This window comes from Rana temporaria, chromosome 1 (assembly GCF_905171775.1).
Source record: "Rana temporaria chromosome 1, aRanTem1.1, whole genome shotgun sequence".
Lineage (NCBI taxonomy): Eukaryota > Metazoa > Chordata > Amphibia > Anura > Ranidae > Rana > Rana temporaria.
The window spans coordinates 135,763,676-135,782,687 of NC_053489.1; the positions used below are offsets into that span (position 1 = coordinate 135,763,676).

At 43.1% G+C, this 19,012-nt stretch overlaps 1 protein-coding gene across 1 annotated transcript in view; it reads right to left on the bottom strand.

The window, feature by feature from the left end:
* Positions 1-19,012, bottom strand: part of PJA2 (praja ring finger ubiquitin ligase 2) — a 62,905-nt gene that overhangs the window by 18,689 nt on the left and 25,204 nt on the right. The window contains 3 exon segments of the mRNA XM_040343219.1: positions 2,129-2,305; positions 8,790-9,448; positions 9,451-9,821. Coding sequence (XP_040199153.1) covers positions 2,129-2,305; positions 8,790-9,448; positions 9,451-9,821 — 1,207 coding nt within the window.

Here is a 19,012-nt window from a genome sequence, read left to right on the forward strand (position 1 = left end):
TGGGATACTTTCACGGACGGCGCATGCGCCGTTCGTAAAAAGCGTCATTTACGTGGGGTCACATTACATTTACATAACACACGCCCACATTTGAATTAGGCAGGCTTACGTCGGCCTATTTATGCTACGCCGCCGCCACTTTGGTTTGAGAATACAGCACTTGCCTGACAAAGTTGCGGAGGCGTAACGTAAATAGGATACGTTACGCCCGCACAAAGATGCACGCTTCTACGTGAATCCGGGCCATTCTGTTTAAAAGGTCTGGCCATCTCACCAACCCTCCAAATAAATCTCATACACCCAGCTGCTAGATATACCCAGAAATGTATGAGGTCACACGCACGCACGTTGACTTCTCTGCCACTGTATAAAATGAACATTTGACCCTGCAGAGTTTAGCAACAGAAAACTTTGCACTTCCTCTTTTCTTCCAGAAATCTCAGTGTTTCTTCTCATCAGGACAAAATATCCCCTAGTTAGATGCTGGGATGCTAGGAGGTATACTCGGCTTCACTTCATTTGCCTGCCTCAATCCTTTTTCTCCTCTAAAGCAGGCTCACAATGGTAAATTCAATTACACATCTCGATCTCTTCGTGATCAGAAAACTACCCACAAAGAGGAAGTGCCTGGGGTGGCACATTCAGCCAAGAATGAAGTACTGGGGGGGGGGGGGGGGTCTGAAAATGCTGGTGCACCCGGACACATGTAATCACATTTACAAGAAACAATTAACTGCAGGAACCATTTCGACTTCTTAAAGTGCAGATGACTGGCATTTAGCTGCTGTCAGATACAAACATCTGTGTGAATGTAGCCCAAGAAGCAGGCTTGTATGGGTATGTATTTATGCTGGTGAAGGCACAAGTCTACTTTCACGTCTGTTGGGGTGCATTTGCAAGAGCACAGCAGCGCCTTCATTTGAATAGGCTGTACCTGATGAACACACAGCCGCACAGAACCTAAACTTATGCAGTGTTTTACGATGCATGGAGTGCCACCCTGTATGTCTGCAATAAAGTGTTGTGTTTTTAGTTTAATTACAAAAATGTAAAAATAGTGAATCAAACATGGGAAACAAACACACACACACACACACACACAAATTGAGTCCGCACAAAAAGATTAGCCTGTAGTGAGGGGAGTCCTAAAAAAGGTTGCAGCTGCGTGAAAGGATGGATGAGAGATGCTGCAGGCGCAGGGTACAGATCTCTGTGCCGCCAACTGTTATATAGGAGAATGCTCTGACAGTCCAGCTAGCATTTAGTGCCTCGGCTTCCCTGTTCCAGATGCCGATGGATGGCAATGTCCACCTAAAATCCAGGGTCACATGACACATTTCGAGGAACCATCCTCTTCCTCAGCAGGCCTCAATGGGTTACCCACTTTGTTTAAATAGCCCCCCAAACAACCCAGCAAAACGCCCATCCGAGGCACTAAATGCTAGCCTGGCTGTCAGAGCATTCACCTATTGAACAGTCGGCCTATTTTGCAGCAGCTCACATCCATCCACAACCATTTTAGGGCTGTGCCCTCCCTATAGGCCAGCGATTGCGAACCTCTGGCACACAGAGCCCTCTGTTGGCAAGCCAGCTGGGAAGCCGCCACCACTGTCTACGCTCTCCAATCCTCCCTCCACCTTCACAGCAAAGCCGCGGGGAGTGAGAAGTGCAGCAGTGCTGTGACAAGAGGGGAAGTGAGCACAGGTTGTCAGTGTATTTCCCCCACGTGCCCACCTCCTTCTGTCAACAGGGACAGAGTGGCGTTGAAGGCTCTATAGCTGAAACGTGTCAGAATTTACCCTGTACCTACGTAGCAAATAAAAGCACTTTTAAGAGCAGGTCGAGTCGCCAGCAATTTGGATTATTGCTACACCAGAGTTGTTGCGCTTTCCTCCCCCCTCCTCAAGCCAGTGAATAGCTGAATTACACAGCAATTGTTGGGGTATTCCAGTGGATCAACAGGGTAGCAGGGAATGAAAAGTTCCATACCATTTCTGCTTCATATTTTTTGTATGCACTGAACGGGCAAAGGGCAGGTTTTATATTGGCATAAAAAAAAAAAAGGGAAATTACAATCAGATTATTAAATATCTGCATAAATAGCAGTAAAAGGGTAAAAAACACTTACTCAACCTGGAAGCAAAAGTCAGAATTCTCCTCTTCTAAGCTGCTGCTATTACTCTGTACGTCATGCTCTTCTTTTCCAGGCAAAGTCTCCCAGCTTTCATCACTAGAGGAATGATCTTTATCAGCAGAGAAATAGGAGGGTAAACAGGTAGACCATTCCCCATCACTGCACTCAGAGCTGCAAAAGGCATTACAAAAAAAAAAAAAAAAAAAGTTACAAACCCAAAAGAAGCACTCTGGAACCTCATCACAGTATGTTTTGTGAATGCAGAACTTCGGGATCTGCAGATAAATCCCCCATTAGTACACCCCCTATACAAAACACTAAACAGTTATTACATTTGTGAAATTCCTTACCATTGACATCATATCCTCTCGCTCTCTTTACACTACAAACTACACTTCCCATCATGCTTTCAGAATTGCAGCGAATGTGGGAGAGTACACTAGGCCTGTACATGTAAAATGAACAAGCCCACTTCAACATAAATCACACCCCTCATTCTGCAGCCAGCCACACTCCTCAGTAACACAGCAGGATAGGTAGGTTGCGGCCTAATAAATGCGAAGCAGGTTTGTGCTCTCCCCCTCCAGCAACAGGAGATAAACATATTGCCCTTATTTTCTTTATGCAATCATTTCCGAATTGTAGATACATGCCCATAATTATTACACACTGTACTCCACTATAATTTAGTATTAGAAATATTCCTCCTCCTGCTGTAGCTTTGAGATCTTTCCAACAGCAATCAGTGCTTGTGCAGTGTATATGAGCACTTCCCTAGACGCAAGACAGAAAGAAAGAGCCAGGAAATGCCGCTTTACATCCGCATGTGGCACAAGTAAATGTCAGCATGAGACAAAAAAAAAAAAAACGCTAACTAGGGATTGACAAATTAAAGTTTTCAGGGCCCATACAATACCGATCTTTTGGCGGTCTTTCAGGCCAATTGTCGATATCGGGTGCAGATATTCTGTACATTTCAAATCTTACTTTTTGATATGTAACCTCTGAAGGTATAAAATAGAAAAACATTTAAGGGGGCGTACCATCATCCAGAATCTAGATAAATAGAATTTGGCTCTGAGGTCCCCGAACCAAAGAGCCAAAAGGGGGGGGGGGGGGGGGTTTTGGGCCATTATTGGACTATTACGGTACTGGTAACATAGGTATACAGTGTACAAGGAAACAGGCAAGTAATAAAAAAAACATTTTTATTGGGTACAGTATCAATAAAGACACAAGAATACACGGTTAAAAAATAAAACAAACAATATACGACCAACATGGCACAAGTATAGTGGTCCCCACAGGGGGGAGAAGCATAATGGGTTTGAAAGTCATATCGGGCCTCTTAACTAGTTTCGCGGCTACGGCCGCTTCATCAGAAGAGCGTCTAAAAGCCTCCCTCACCAAGCCAGCGGGGAGGACGGTAACCACCACATAGGGTCCCGAGTGGCGGACAGGGGGTACGTGTATGGGCGAATGGACCTTCTTGAATGCAAAAACGTGTAGTGCGAGTAGGGGGCCCCAGGAAACGAGAGCCCAAATTGGGATATCTCGGGCCACAGATAACCTCCACGAGGGGGACCAGGGTAGTGGACCCCCGAAGGGGGGGGGGACCACATAGGGTCCCGTGGTGGCGGCAGGGTGGTGACACCATCCAGTGGCACTGTGAGCCATGTAAGGCCACAGGAAACCCGGGGTCCGGCGTCCATTTGGCTCACAGTGCCACTGGATGGTGTCACCACCCTGACGCCACCACGGGACCCTATGTGGTCCCCCCCCCCCCTTCGGGGGTCCACTACCCTGGTCCCCCTCGTGGAGGTTGTCTGTGGCCCGAGATATCCCAATTTGGGCTCTCGTTTCCTGGGGCCCCCTACTCGCACTACACGTTTTTGCATTCAAGAAGGTCCATTCGCCCATACACGTACCCCCTGTCCGCCACTCGGGACCCTATGTGGTGGTTACCGTCCTCACCGCTGGCTTGGTGAGGGAGGCTTTTAGACGCTCTTCTGATGAAACGGCCGTAGCCGCGAAACTAGTTAAGAGGCCCGATATGACTTTCAAACCCATTATGCTTCTCCCCCCCTGTGGGGACCACTATACTGGTGCCATGTTGGTCGTATATTGTTTGTTTTATTTTTTAACCGTGTATTCTTCTTGTGTCTTTATTGATACTGTACCCAATAAAAATGTTTTTTTATTACTTACCTGTTTCCTTGTACACTGTATACCTATGTTACCAGTACCGTAATAGTCCAATAATGGCCCAAACCCCCCCCCCCTTTTGGCTCTTTGGTTCGGTGACCTCAGAGCCAAATTCTATAAATCTTACTTTTTAAAATTCATTTATTTTTTAAAAAGGGACAGTGAAAAAATAAATCACTTATTGCTGTCGCAAGGAACGTAAACATCCCTTGCGACAGTAATAGGCAGTGACAGATACTCTTTATGGAGGGATCGAGGGAGGGATCGAGGGTCTATAAGACCCCAAGCTCCTCCTCTGCAAAACATCAAGATCTGCGTTTTTGAATACTTTCTATTTTTTTAAAAACTAGTGCCTTCAACCACTTATCCCCGGACCTTTAGGCAGCTAAATGCCCAGGCCAGGTTTTGCGATTCGGCACTGCGTCGCTTTAACAGACAATTGCGCAGTCGTGCGACGTGGCTCCCAAACAAAATTGACGTCCTTTTTTCCCCACAAATAGAGCTTTCTTTTGGTGGTATTTGATCACCCCTGCGGTTTTTATTTTTTGCGCTATAAACAAAAATAGAGCGACAATTTAAAAAAAAAAAAAAAATATATATATATTTTTTACTTTTTGCTATAATAAAATATCCCCCAAAAACATATATAAAAATGTTTTTTTTCCCTCAGTTTAGGCCGATACGTATTCTTCTACTGTACCTATTTTTGGTAAAAAAATATTGCAATAGGCGTTTATCGATTGGTTTGCGCAAATGCATAGCGTTTACAAAATAGGGGATAGTTTTATTGCATTTTTAAAAAAATTTTTTACTACTAATGGCGGCGATCACCGATTTTTTTCTGGCGGACACTTGACAATTTTGACACATTTTTGGGACCATTGTCATTTTCACAGCAAAAAATGCATTTAAATTGCATTGTTTATTGCGAAAATGACAGTTGCAGTTTGGGAGTTAACCACAGGGGGCGCTGTAGGAGTTAGTGTTCACTTAGTGTGTGTTTACAACTGTAGGGGGGTGTGGCTGTAGGACCGACGTCATCGATTGAGTCTCCCTTATATAAGGGATCACTCGATCGATACGCCGCCACAGTGAAGCACGGGGAAGCCGTGTTTACATACGGCTCTCCCCGTTCTTCAGCTCCGGGGAGCGATCGCGACGGAGCGGCTATAAACGAATAGCCGCGCCGTCGTCCCGGATCGCTCCCCGCGGGAATCCGACCGCCACATGTAGCGGGGGGGGGGTCTCGATTGGACCCCCCACCCGCTAGAAGGCAAGGACGTACATGTACGCCCATTTGCCTGTACGTGCCATTCTGTGGACGTACATTTACATGCGGTGGTCGGGAAGTGGTTAAGATGCCAGTAGCCTGGAAGTGAGGTCATGACATCGCTTCCAGGTTACTAGATGAGACGAACAAAAAACGTCGGCTTTGTTTGGGTCTTTGGCCAGCCGGTGGACATGCTGGCTGGTGGCTCGGGTCTCCTGGTGGGACGGGAGGGCCCAGGCGAGCGGCAGGATGAGGGTGGTTGGGGAGAAAAAAGGGGGCTAGGAATGTCACTTCCCGCTGCTGGCAATAGCAGCTGAGTGGCTGCATCGGTTATTACAAGCTAGTCGACCCTCCTCTCTAAAGAAGGGTACAATCCCTTGAAGCAAAAATCTGTAATACTGGTATGTTTTGTGACTTGATACGTTGTGATACTAAAACAAAAAACAAACAAATAAAAAGCGACAACATACTAATCAAGAACACAATAATGGTGGTACCAGTCAATGTATGGAAATCTCAATTAACTTCAATATTACCACAATACCGGTCTCTGTGATATGCAACGTCACATATAATACATAAACTGAAAATAAGACATTAAAAAAAAAAAAAAAAAAATAACTGAAAACTTTGCAGAGCTGGTGGAAACCCCTCCTACAGATATTTAGCAGTGGACAGGGTCAGTAAAGGAGTGGACCATGTCCACTGCTTTTCGGTGCCTACAAGTGTAGCCTTATCAGTGCAGGCGAGGGCTGACAGGCAGCAGAGGGAGGGATGCCGCAGGTGCCATCTCCATGAGCGGTACAGACCAGGGGTCTGCGAGACCCCTCCGCCCACTACAGCAAGCAGGGCGGAAGTACAAGTCCCTGCTTGCTGTAGATAGAAGTACAAATGGGAAGTGCCAAGACCAGTGGCTGGGAGTAGAGGAGGAATAGCAGCCACCGGTCTTACAAACAGAAAATCATAGGGAAGTAACTGTTTTACTTCAAAATCATCAGGCTATTACAGAGGAACTACAGAACTCAGAAGAAGATGAATGGCATAGTCAGTGAAGGTAGGAGATCAGCAACAAGGACATGGTGAAAAAGTTTTTGCCTACAACAAGTTTGAAAAATAGGCCTGGTATTAAAGTGGTTACAATTTACTGTGTGGGGAGGAAACAAGAACAGACTGTGCCTATGAAAGACAGATTAGGGAGGGATAAAAGAAAAAGCACGAGAGGCGACAGGGCATACTCTGCTAACAGCAAGTCACAAAATAGTTAAACATACAAAGATAGTTAGCACCTTATCTCATCTCCCTGATATTCCCTCTTTTCTCCCTCTGTATTTGCAGCCTGTGAAATTCAGCACTGTAAGCTACTGCAGTCTCTCTCTAGCTGAGCCAAGACTACAATCAAGGCTGCACATGGACACATTTTAATTGTAGAAAGTGACAAGGAGTTGTTCCATCTTTTGCAGCAGAGCGTGCAGTTATACTTATTTTTTGAAAGGTCCCCCCCTCACAGATCCAGGGAGACCTCAGTTGTGTCGCTTACTTGGCTTCACACAGCTGCTTGTCAGAATAATTTTCCACTGGGCCTGTGTATGTACTCTGCAGTCTTCTTTTAAGCCTATGGGGACTTTGTATTGAGTGAAATACAATTTCTCCATATGGAGATTTGAGTTTACAGGCACAGGTTAAGTGGGGAAGATTCTGACAAGCAGTTGTGTGGCAATGAAGAGGTTGCACAACTCCTGCTTGACTAGGGACAGGCAGGTATAAGAATATGGTGGCTGGGGGGGGTGGGAGAGAAACTTTTTTTTTTTTTTAAATATACAATATTATTGTTCTTATTGTATTGCAATCTCTAATGTGGGTTTCTTGGATACAGTCTGTCCCATTAATCTCGACTGAAACCTTAGACATTTCAATTGAGCAAGAGCCAATACAGCACTAGGTTGTTTGTTTCTATTTTTTTTTTTCTTTGTGAACGTGCTACAGCTGTATGTTCCTAATGTTGAAAGCAGCCAAATCGCCGGCTGGCACTGACCCCTGCATGGGTCTACTCCAACGCTGTGACAGGTTACTGTTTGTTTTGTATGTCAGACATTTTTTTTTTAAATATATATAAATATATATATATATATATACATATATATACATATATATATATATATATATATATATATATATATATACACACACACACACATACACACATATACATATACACACACACACTATTATTTTTATTAAACACGCACACACACACATATATACTTTGTTTGGATGTGCAACCCAAAACAAGGGATGTGAATCATAACCCCCGCCACCCTAGAGGGAACAAAAATATTCTCCACTGGCTTTCTTGGAAGCAAAAATACTTCACATTCCTTTGGCATCTAATGGCTCCCTATATGCTCCTACGCCCCAAATGGCATGGGGCCTAAAACTATACTATCAAGGAAAAGATTACACTGCCCAGCAATACTGGCATAATTAAAGAGGAGGCTGTTGGGGCATCAAGTGTATTCCAGCACCCCATTGCATCATGTCCTGGATCCTGTGGAACAGTCTACAGTCCACAGACATGATTCCAAGTTGGGCCTTAGTGGGTGGAAAAAGGAAGATGCTATGGGCCACATACAACCCACAGCTCAAAAGATGCACAGCCTTGGAGCAGACAAATTTGAAGCGAACACTTGGCTTTGCTCCTGTGGGAATATAGAGCAGACATACACACAATATATATATATATATATATATATTTATTTGGAATAGGAGTAAGGGAGGGTTATAACTCGTGTAAACAATTTTTTTTCATCTTTGTCGAGTTAGGGCGATTTACCATCACTTCCTGTCCCGTAGCCAAACTGTAAATAAAATCACTGCAAATTAAGAGACTCTTGGGGACTCCCAGATTTAGTGTTCCCATTTAAATGCATTTCCCCTCCATTACTTTTCTGGGGACAACCCAAAAATATGTGATTTACTTTCAATGATAATGGTAACATGACAAATGTCCCAAACAGGGCTACAGACAGCATAAAAAACTGATAGGTATTCAAACCAATCTCCTATCTATCCCAAAAATAATTTTGGTCTTTAGCTATACTGAATCTGCAGCCGTTAATGAGAAAACCACAGGTGCACTTTAATGTAAGATTTTTGAGAAATGACAAAGAATAGGAATCCTACCTGTCTTCCTCTTTCACAGAGTCCATCATCTTCAAGCCATAGACTTCAAAATCATCCCAAAATGTGTCATCCACCAATGGTTTACTGTCTGTTGGAGTTAAAGTATCCCTGCTAGCTCCCTTGATTTTCTTTTGGGCGCCCTCAGCACACACAGAGCCAGGCTCCTTTGCGCTGTTAAAGTTTTCAGCTTTGCTAGATTTTTGTACATTGGCATGCAATTCCCGCTTTTCTCTTCTAGAGCTCCTGGCTTCCTTTCCATTCTCATCGGTTATTAGAGGGTCCTTTCCAGAAACTGTAGGGTAGGTTTTTCTAATTTTAGGTCGGACAACTGGCTCGTTTGTTGGGTCAGTTTTAGCACCTCCTGTATTGTTTTCATTACAAATTCCAAGGCTATATTTCCCAATTAAGTCTGTTTTACTTTTGTTTTGCTGGGATTCATAAAGTTCTACACTTCCAACACCCGTAGCTTCATCCTCTGATACAGAGCTAGCAGAAAAACTCCATGGTGTTGTGTATAGGTCCAGGGTCGAATGTTGGGATAATGAGGTGATACGCCCCTGAGATAAACTGTCCTGTACACATGTGCGATTTATGGTGGAGAAGTCTGAAAGCTTTTCTTTGGGAGAATCCTTTTGGAGTTCACATATTGCATTGCTGATGCGACTGTCGGGTTTCCATCTGCCTCAGTTTTTAAAGAAACATCTTCATAAAGACTAACATTTTCTTCTCCATCACTGCTGTCTGGCTCAAAAGAGTCTATAGTAACAAAACAGACATCGTTTTGATGAGCGTGATGTGGGTGCTCCACTGGAGCATGCATTAAAGTTTTAGAGCTTTCCTCGCAGTCACTGTTATTTAATTTCTGCCAGCCCCTAGCATGTTCTGACATTGACAAGGGGGGCAAAGCATGTTCCTCAGAGTGAGTAAACAGAGACAAACCAGCATTAGTATTCAGTGTTTTGCTCTCTTCTTGCAAATCAGACAAAGCGCTACACATGCTGGAAAGTGATGAATCATGGCTTTCGCTGGAAGCTAAAAAAAAAACAAGAAAAAAGGTATTTATACATGGGAAAACCTGCTAAACACAGTTAACGGCAAAACAAAAAAAGGTTCCAAATATTAAATATTTCATTGTTTCAAATTAATTTATAACAGAAGGCCATCATAATATTTAGATATTCTTTTGGGCAAATCTGTGCCAAATCTAAAAACATTCCAAAACAAAGCAGAAGTTAAAGCAGATCTTGCCCCAATAATGCAAGACCTGCTTATTTACTTTTTTCCTACAGTTAAAGTGTTACTAAACCTAGGACCCTGCACTACCTATATCTGGTCTCCCACAGTACACAGAACATGGAAATGCAATATTTTTAGTGAATATAAGCTGCTAAATACCGTATTTATCGGCGTATAACACGCACATGCATATAACACGCACCCTAACTTTAAGAGGGAAGTTTCAGGAAAAAAACTTTCCACAGCCCCCTGCGTATAACACGCAGGCACAGTTTACCTTCTATATTTCAGGGTATAAAAAGTGAGTGTTATACGCAAATACATACAGTACCTTTTTACATCAGCAGTTAGAGCATTCTTGTATCAGTGTCTGCTTAATGCTTGTAGGAGTTTTCATTTCCCCTGACCTTCTGTCTGGATAGTGAGGATTGACCCTGAGCTAAACACATACACTCTCCCAAAAAAACAAGTGCAGCCTGACCCCTAATGCTCTGTTCTACCAGTAGATGGGTTGGAGTCAGTTAAAGAAGAGGCTCAGAGAGACAGGATCACACAGCCTTTAGACAGAATGCAGATGATTAACCCCTTAGTTCCAGAGTATAAAAAGCATGCTTTACTGCATATACAAACTTTGTTTCAGTTACAAAAATTTGCAAATAATTGTTCATAGATTTAGGCTAAAATGTATTCTGCTAATATTCTTTGGTGAAAACCACCCAAATCAGTGTATAAACAAGTTTACTACTCTGGGGAAGTGATCAGTGTTTTTAAACACATGACAATTGCTTATAGCAGGCATTTTACTGAACAAAAACTGATTAATTCAGGTTTGTTTTGTTGCGATTAGCCAGAGCTAACCACATGGTACCGATGGGTTGCGATTGGCCCTGTCTGTACCATGTGATCACATTGACCAATCACAGCTAGCAACAATTATACACAATGGATGGCATGAAAGGAAGCCATCCATTGTTTACAACTGTCATGTGATCAGTCACATGGTACCAGCAGAGAGCCAGTAAACCAGGGATCTCCAAACTATGGCACTCCAGTTCAGAAACTACAATTCCCATCATGCCCTTTCAGGTCTGTGAATGTCAGAGTTTAACAATGCCTCATTGGACGTGTAGCTCCACAACAACTAGGAGGGCCGTAGTTTGGAGATCCCTGCGTTACACTGATCAATCATTGGCTGTGTCCGGTGGATGTAGCCGGTACCAATTGTGCTGCTGCGCTTACTGAGAGGACGTCATACGACATTCAGTCAGGAGGAGGAAGGGCCAGCGAGGGAAGCAAGATCTGAGGGAATGCAGAGTAGCCCAAATACTTTAAATACAGTGCATCCAGATAGTATTTACAGCGCTTCACTTTTTCCACATTGTTATGTTACAGCCTTATTCCAAGATGGATTAAATTCACTATTTTCCCCCAAATTCTACAAACAATACCACAGAATTACAATGATAGAGACACACACACACAGATTTTTTTAGCCCACAGCCACCCTATTCTTATACCTACCATATATCACATGTACATGATTATTCAAAGCCTTTGCTCATTACTTGTTGAAGCATCTTTGGCATCAATTACAGACTCAAGTCTTTTTGAGTATGATGCTACAAGCTTGGCACACCTATTTTTAGGCAATTTATCCCATTCTTCTTTGCAGGACCTCTCAGGCTCCATCAGGTGGGATGAGGAGTGTCGGTGAACAGCCATTTTCAGATCTCTCCAGAGATGTTCAATCTCAAGGACATTCACATAATTGTCCCGTAGCCACTCCTTTGTTATCTGGGCTGTGTGCTTAGGGTCGTTGTCCTGTTGGAAGATGAACCATCGCCACGGAGCTCTCTGGAGAAGGTTTTCATCAAGGTCTCTGTACATTGCTGCATTTATCTTTCCCTCAATCCTGATTAGTCTCCAAGAAACCATCGGTTTCTTGGTCACCTCCAAGGCCCTTCTTCCCCATCGCTAAGTTTGGTCAGGCGGCATGCTCTTGGAAGAATCATGGTAGTTCCAAACTTCTTCCATTTACGAATGATGGAGGTCACTGGGCTCATTGGGCACAGAAATGTGTACCCTTCCCCCAGAGCTGTGCCTCGATAAAATCCATTTTCATTTTTATTTTAATCAATTTGCAGAGATTTCAAAACAAAAAACTTTTCACGTTGTCATTTTGGGGTATTGTTGGTAAAATATTTAAAAAGACAAATGAATTTAATCCATTTTGGAATAAGACCAACATAACAAAATGTGGAAAAAGGAAGCGCAGCGTATACTTTCCAAATGCATTGTATATTAACTTTTTGATTTAGTTTTTTTTTTTTTTTTTTATTCTTTGCTGCAGTTTGGTATGAGCAAGCACGGTTATTAAACAGCAGACCTTGTTTGTGCAAGGTCCGGTTTAATCACTGGCATCCTTCAATGTGCCCTTTCTACAAGTTTCAAAGTTTAGGGTGCCTCAGGATATACAAAAAACCCATAGTAATCAATAGTGCAAACTTAAAAGCTGAACTCCAGAAATTCAGCCACTTTATAAAATGTACCAGACTACTATGGGTTAAGTCCAATGGGGTCCTTTATATCACACTTTAATTTACATTACAGGGCAGACATTGGTTCACTTCCAGCGTTCCAATGCTGGACCTTCTGGTGTTCCTTCCAGCAAATGCAGCTGCTCTGCCTTCCTTTTCCCTCCTCATGTCCAGTCACAGAGTGCTTGTATTTTATATGAACCCATACACAAAATACAAAGTCTTCTGTGAATGGAGAGAGGAGGGGCAGACAGAGCCACTGCTATGTGAGAAAGCAGCAATTTTCCTGTCAAAGTGCTTGGAGTATAGTGTTAGCTGTACTCCTGGTGCTCTGCAAAACTGTCTGCTGTAAAAAAAAACAAAAAAAAAAACACAGATCAGTCCAAGAGGTGGCATGCGCCTCAATGGACTTAACCCATAGTAAGCCAGAATATTTTAGAAAGTGGTTGAGTTTCTGGAGTTCAGCTTTAACTCAAGCTGAAGCCCACTGCTCTAGTTCCACCATTGCAAGCTAGTAGGTGGAGGTGTAAGGGGGTCCCAGCTTGACTTTTTCCAATTTTAGAATCAACATAACAGTATACTCAGTGGCCTAGATTCAGGTAGGGCTGCGCACTCTTACGAAGGCGCAGTGTAGCGTTTTAACGCTACGCCTCCGTAAATTACCTGCGCTACGCTTCATTCATGAAGGAGTAGCTCCGTAATTTGCGTGAACGCTCCGTAAAAATGGCCGGCGTAAGCGCGCGTAATTTAAATGATCCCGTAGGGGGCGTGGATCATTTAATTTAGGCACGTTCCCGCGCCGAACGTAGTGCGCATGCTCTGTCGGGAAACTTTCCCGATGTGCATTGCGGCAAATGATGTCGCAAGGACGTCATTTGCTTTAACGTGAACGTAAATGGCGTCCAGCGCCATTCACTTACGCAAACAACGTAATTTTCAAACATCGCGACGCGGGAACGACGGGTATACTTAGCATTGGCTGCCCCTGCTAATAGCAGGAGCATTTGTGAAGTGTATTGCGCTAACTTATATAAACATTTTACCACAACTGATCCTGTGAACTTGTTACTCAAAAAACAAAAAGTATGTACATGTGTCTATGATTATTAATTAATGTGCAAACAATCAACAAATAATGTGCAATGAATACCGGTACAGTGCCCTGTGCCAAACTAAAACATATGAATTCCTCAATCCATCAAAAAAAAATGTGAAATAAATCCAAAAAGATCCACAGCTTGAATGTGCCCCAGGATAGCAAGAAAAAAAAAAATATATATATATATGTGCTAAGAAAGTCCTTAATAGATTATTTCTTGCAGTGATGCCCAGCTATGTTTCCACCTTCACCGCAAATAGTGCCTACACAGTCACCGAATAAAATGGCCACTCACCGGATAGACCCAGAAGTCTGCCTTTGGTTCATATGGATAACCACTCCCTCTCTCAGGTTTATCAGCAATCACTCCCAATGCTTTGGCTGTAGTCTCGTTCTATATCCACTCATGTAACATAAAAGACTATCATGGTGTAGTATATCAAAGAATTTATTATAATTAAAACATATAGTTATTCCACTCACGTGTAAAAGTGCCTGAGAGCCGGCACTGAGCTAATCCAGCCATAAATAGGAGTATTGGTGTACGAGTGTGTCCTGGTCCGCACGTGTGATGCCTCACTTTGTCGCCTGCGTTCCCAGCCTCGTTATACTCAGACTGGACTTGACGAACTGGTAATGGTCCCGCAGCCTCTATGCATTTCGCAACTTAATGCGCCAGGAAGCTTTATTTTTTTTTTTTTTCTTGCTATGCTGGGGCACATTCAAGCTGTGGATCTTTTTGGATTTATTTCACATTTTTTTGATGGATTGAGGAATTCATATGTTATAGTTTGGCACAGGGCACTGTATTGGTATTTATTGCACATTATTTGTTGATTGTGTGCACATTAATCATCATAGACACATGTACATAATTTTTGTTTTTTGACTAACAAGTTCACAGGATCACTTGTGGTAAAATGTTTATATAAGTTAGCGCAATACACTTCACAAATACACAAATCTAAATCCAACCTTTTGAGGTTGCACTTTTTATTGCAGCAAGACTTAATTAGAATATTGATATTATCTTGGCGCCGGTAACACACATTTTTTTTTTCTAATAGCAGGAGCAGCCTTACGCGGAACCCGACGAACGCAAACAACGTAAAATGCGAACGCCGGGCGCGCGTAGGGTTGTGAATCGGCGCGAGTATGCAATTTGCATACTCTACGCTGACCACTACGGGAACGCCACCTAGCGGCCATCGTAAGAATGCAGCCTACGATACGACGGCATAAGAGCCTTATGCCAGTCATATCTTAGGCTGCAGTCGGCGTAACAAGCTTTCTGAATACAGAAAAGTCGTTACGCCGGCGCAACTAAGCAATTACGCTGCGTATCTATGGTTACGCAGACGCAATTGCTTTCTGAATCCACCCCAGTGTTTTGGGGTCGCCACAGTCTTGTTTAGCAAAGGTACACCAACAGCCCACTGACAACTGATGCGCACATATTAACCACTTCCAGACCTGCGCACGACGATGTACGTCCATTTTTTAAAGATTGATATCTCGGTAACGGCAGCAGCTGCTGCCACAACCGAGGTATCAATCTTTAGTGTGCGCGGTCTGGTAAACGATAACGGCAGTCTCCGCGGCGGATTCGCCATTATCGGTGGCGGGAGAGGGCCCCCCCCCTCCCGCCGCTCTCCCGCACCCTCCGCCGCTTACCAGAGCCGTCGGTAGCGGCGGAGTCGATCGGGACCGTTCGGCAGCTGAGCGGGGACGAGACTGAAGGAAAAATCTCCTTCGCCCGTCCCCATAGCTCTGCTGGGCGGAAGTGACGTCAAAACGTCAGTCCCGCCCAGCCTCTTAAAGAGACAATTTTTTTTTTTTGTCATTTGAAAAAAAATGACATTTCCAAATTTTTTTTTTGCATTTAAGCCCAAATATGAGATCTGAGGTCTTTTTGACCCCAGATCTCATATTTAAGAGGACCTGTCATGCTTTTTTCTATTACAAGGGATGTTTACATTCCTTATAATAGGAATAAAAGTGATCAATTTTTATTTTTATTTTTTTTTCAGTGTAAAAAGTAATAAAATAACTAAAAATAAATAAGAAAACAAAAAAAAAATTTTTTAAAGCGCCCCGTCCCGACGAGCTCGTGCGCAGAAGCGAACGCATACGCGAGTAGCCCCTGCATATGAAAACGGTGTTCAAATCACACAAGTGAGGTATCGCCGCGATCGTTAGAGCGAGAGCAATAATTCTAGCCCTAGAGCTCTGTAGCTCAAAAAATGCAACCTCTAGAATTTTTTAAACATCGCCTATCGAGATTTTTAAGGGTAAAAGTTTGACGCCATGCCACGAGCGGGCGCAATTTTTAAGCGTGATGTTGGGTATCATTTTACTCGGCGTAACATTATCTTTCACAATATATAAAAAAATTGGGCCAAATTTATTGTTGTCTTATTTTTTAATTCAAAAAAGTGATTTTTTTTCCAAAAAAAGTGCGCTTGTAAGACCGCTGCGCAAATACGGTGTGACAAAAAAAGTATTGCAATGACCACTATTTTATTCTCTAGGGTGTTAGAAAAAAAAATATATAATGTTTGGGGGTTTTAAGTAATTTTCTAGCAGAAAAAACTGTTTTAGTCTTGCAAACACCAAATCTGAAAAACACCCAAGGTCTGGAAGTGGTTAACACACACACACACACACGGAGCAGCATTCAATTTCAGCAGGCTGTTAATGAGCATCTGGGCAACTAAAAAATTACCCAACCATCTCCCCCCTCCAACACCATCAACATGCTTTGTTTCACACGTATAGGGTGTTGATGGGTCAAGAGAGTCGCTTACTGCTTAAATGACTGGAAGACCATTAAAACGAACACCCACATAAATAAATAGGTGCCCAACATGCATTATAACGTGCATGCATAGATCTGAAACTGGCCTAAGTGTTGCACCTTTAGACACTAGGGGCCAGATCCACGAAGCGCAGCGCTTCTATCCGTCCGGCGTAGTGTATCTCCGATACACTACGCCGCCGTAACTTCGTTTTTTTTTGTATCCTCAAAGAATTTGCGCCGTAAGTAACGGCGGCGTAGTGTAACTTTGGCGGCGTAAGGGCGCGCAATTCAAATGGATGTGATGGGGGTTGCGTTTTATGTAAATACGTCTTGACCCAACGTAAATGACGTTTTTTTTTTAAGTGCGCATGCGCCGTCCGTGGGGGTATCCCAGTGCGCATGCGCAAAATTAATCCGCAACAAGCCAATGCTTACAACGTGAACGTCATTCTACGCAAAGCTCTATTCGCGAACGAGTTACGCAAACAACGTAAAATTTTCAAATTTCGACGCGGGAACGACGGCCATACTCAACATAGGATACGCCTCATATAGCAGGAGTAACTATACACCGAAAAAAGCCTTACGGAAACGACGTAAAAAAATGCGCCGGCCAAACGTACGTTTGTGGATTCGCGTATCTAGCTAATTTGCATACTCAACGTGGAAATCGACGGAAACACCACCTAGCGGCCAGCGTAAAAATGCACCTTAGATCCGACGGCGTACTAAGACGTACGCCAGTCGGATCTAGCACAGCTTCAGGCGTATCTTGTTTTGTGGATACAAAACAAAGATACGCCGGAGCAAAATAGAAGTTACGCGGCGTATCAATAGATACGCCAGCGTAACTTTGAGGATCTGGCCCTAGGGGCATGACGAGATGTGTTTCACCATACCTGAAATGCCACGGTTACCCATCCTGGACCTAGGTTTTCGAGGAACTTAAAGGGTCACTAAAAAGGATTTTTTTTCCTGAAATGACTGTTTACAGGGTATAGAGACATAATAGTTAACTGATTCCTTTTAAAATGATTAAAAATAGATCAAAAACAATCATATACAATCATATAATGTACCTACAGTTTAGTTTTGTTTTTGCTGTTGTTTCCTGCTTCTCTGATGTACAGAGACAAAGAGCCAATAGACGGCAGTGATGCTTTGTAAAACAAAACTGGATTGGTGCTGACACACAGTAATCACACCTCCTTGATTAGTCACCACAGTGAGAAATCTCCCAGTACTGTGGTGATCAGGAACCAAAAATATCGCAATAAGGTTTGCGCAAAATTTATAGCGTTTACAAAATAGGGAATAGTTTTATTGCATTTTTATTAATAATTTTTTTTTTTTTTTTTACTACTAATGGCGGTGATCAGGGATTTTTTTCGTGACTGCGACATTATGGTGGACACATCGGACAATTTTGACACATTTTTGGGACCATTGTAATTTTCACAGCAAAAAGTGCTATAAAAATTACTGTGAAAAGGACAATTGCAGTTTAGGAGTTAACAACTAGGGGGCACTGTAGGGGTTAAGTGTGACCTCATATGTGTTTCTAACTGTAGGGGGGTGGGGCTGGACGTGCAACGTCATTGATCGTCTTTCCCTATATCAGGGAACAGACGATCAATGACACTGCCAGTGAAGAACAGGGAAGGAGTGTTTACACATACACACCTCTCCCCGTTCTTCAGCTCCGGTGACCGATCGCAAGACACCGGCGGCGATCAGGTGCGTGGGCGCGGTCACGGAGCTTAGGACCCACGGCTGGGCTTAAAGAGACACGTACAGGTACGTGATTGTACCCAGCCGTGCCATTCTGCCGACGTATATCGGCGTGAAGGGGTCCTTAAGTGGTTAAAGTCATTAGAAAAATAACACACACACACACACACACACACACACACACACACACACACACACGCGAAACTCCAAAAATTTGAATATCGTGCAAAAGTTCATTTCACTAATGCAACTTAAATGGCTGACTCCAGCCTCAGTCCACTCATTGTGAAAGTCCCTTGATGGCCTTTTCCCAACAATCCTCTCCAGGCTGCGGTCATCCCTGCTGCTTGTGCACTTTTCCCTTTCACATAACTTTCTATTAGTGTGCTTTGATACAGCACTTTGGGAACATCCAACTTCTTTTCCAATTAACTTTCCCCCCTTATGGATGGTGTCAATGATGGATTTCTGCACAACTGTCAGGTCAGCAGTCTTTCCCATGATTGTGATTCCTACTGAACCAAACTGACAGACCATTTAAAGGCTCACAAACCCTTTGCAGGTGTTATGGCTTAATTAGCTGATTAGAGTGGGACACTTTGAGCCTAGAATATTGCACCTTTTTACTATATTCTAATTTTCTGAGATTGTGGATTTGGTTTTCATGAGCTGCAAGACCTTAATCACCACAATTATGACAAATCGTGGCTTGAACTATCTTGCTTTGCATGTAATGAGTCTATTATATTAGTTTCACCTTTTAAGTTGCATTAGTGAAATAAATGAACTTTTGCAATATAGTAACATTTTTCGAGTTTTA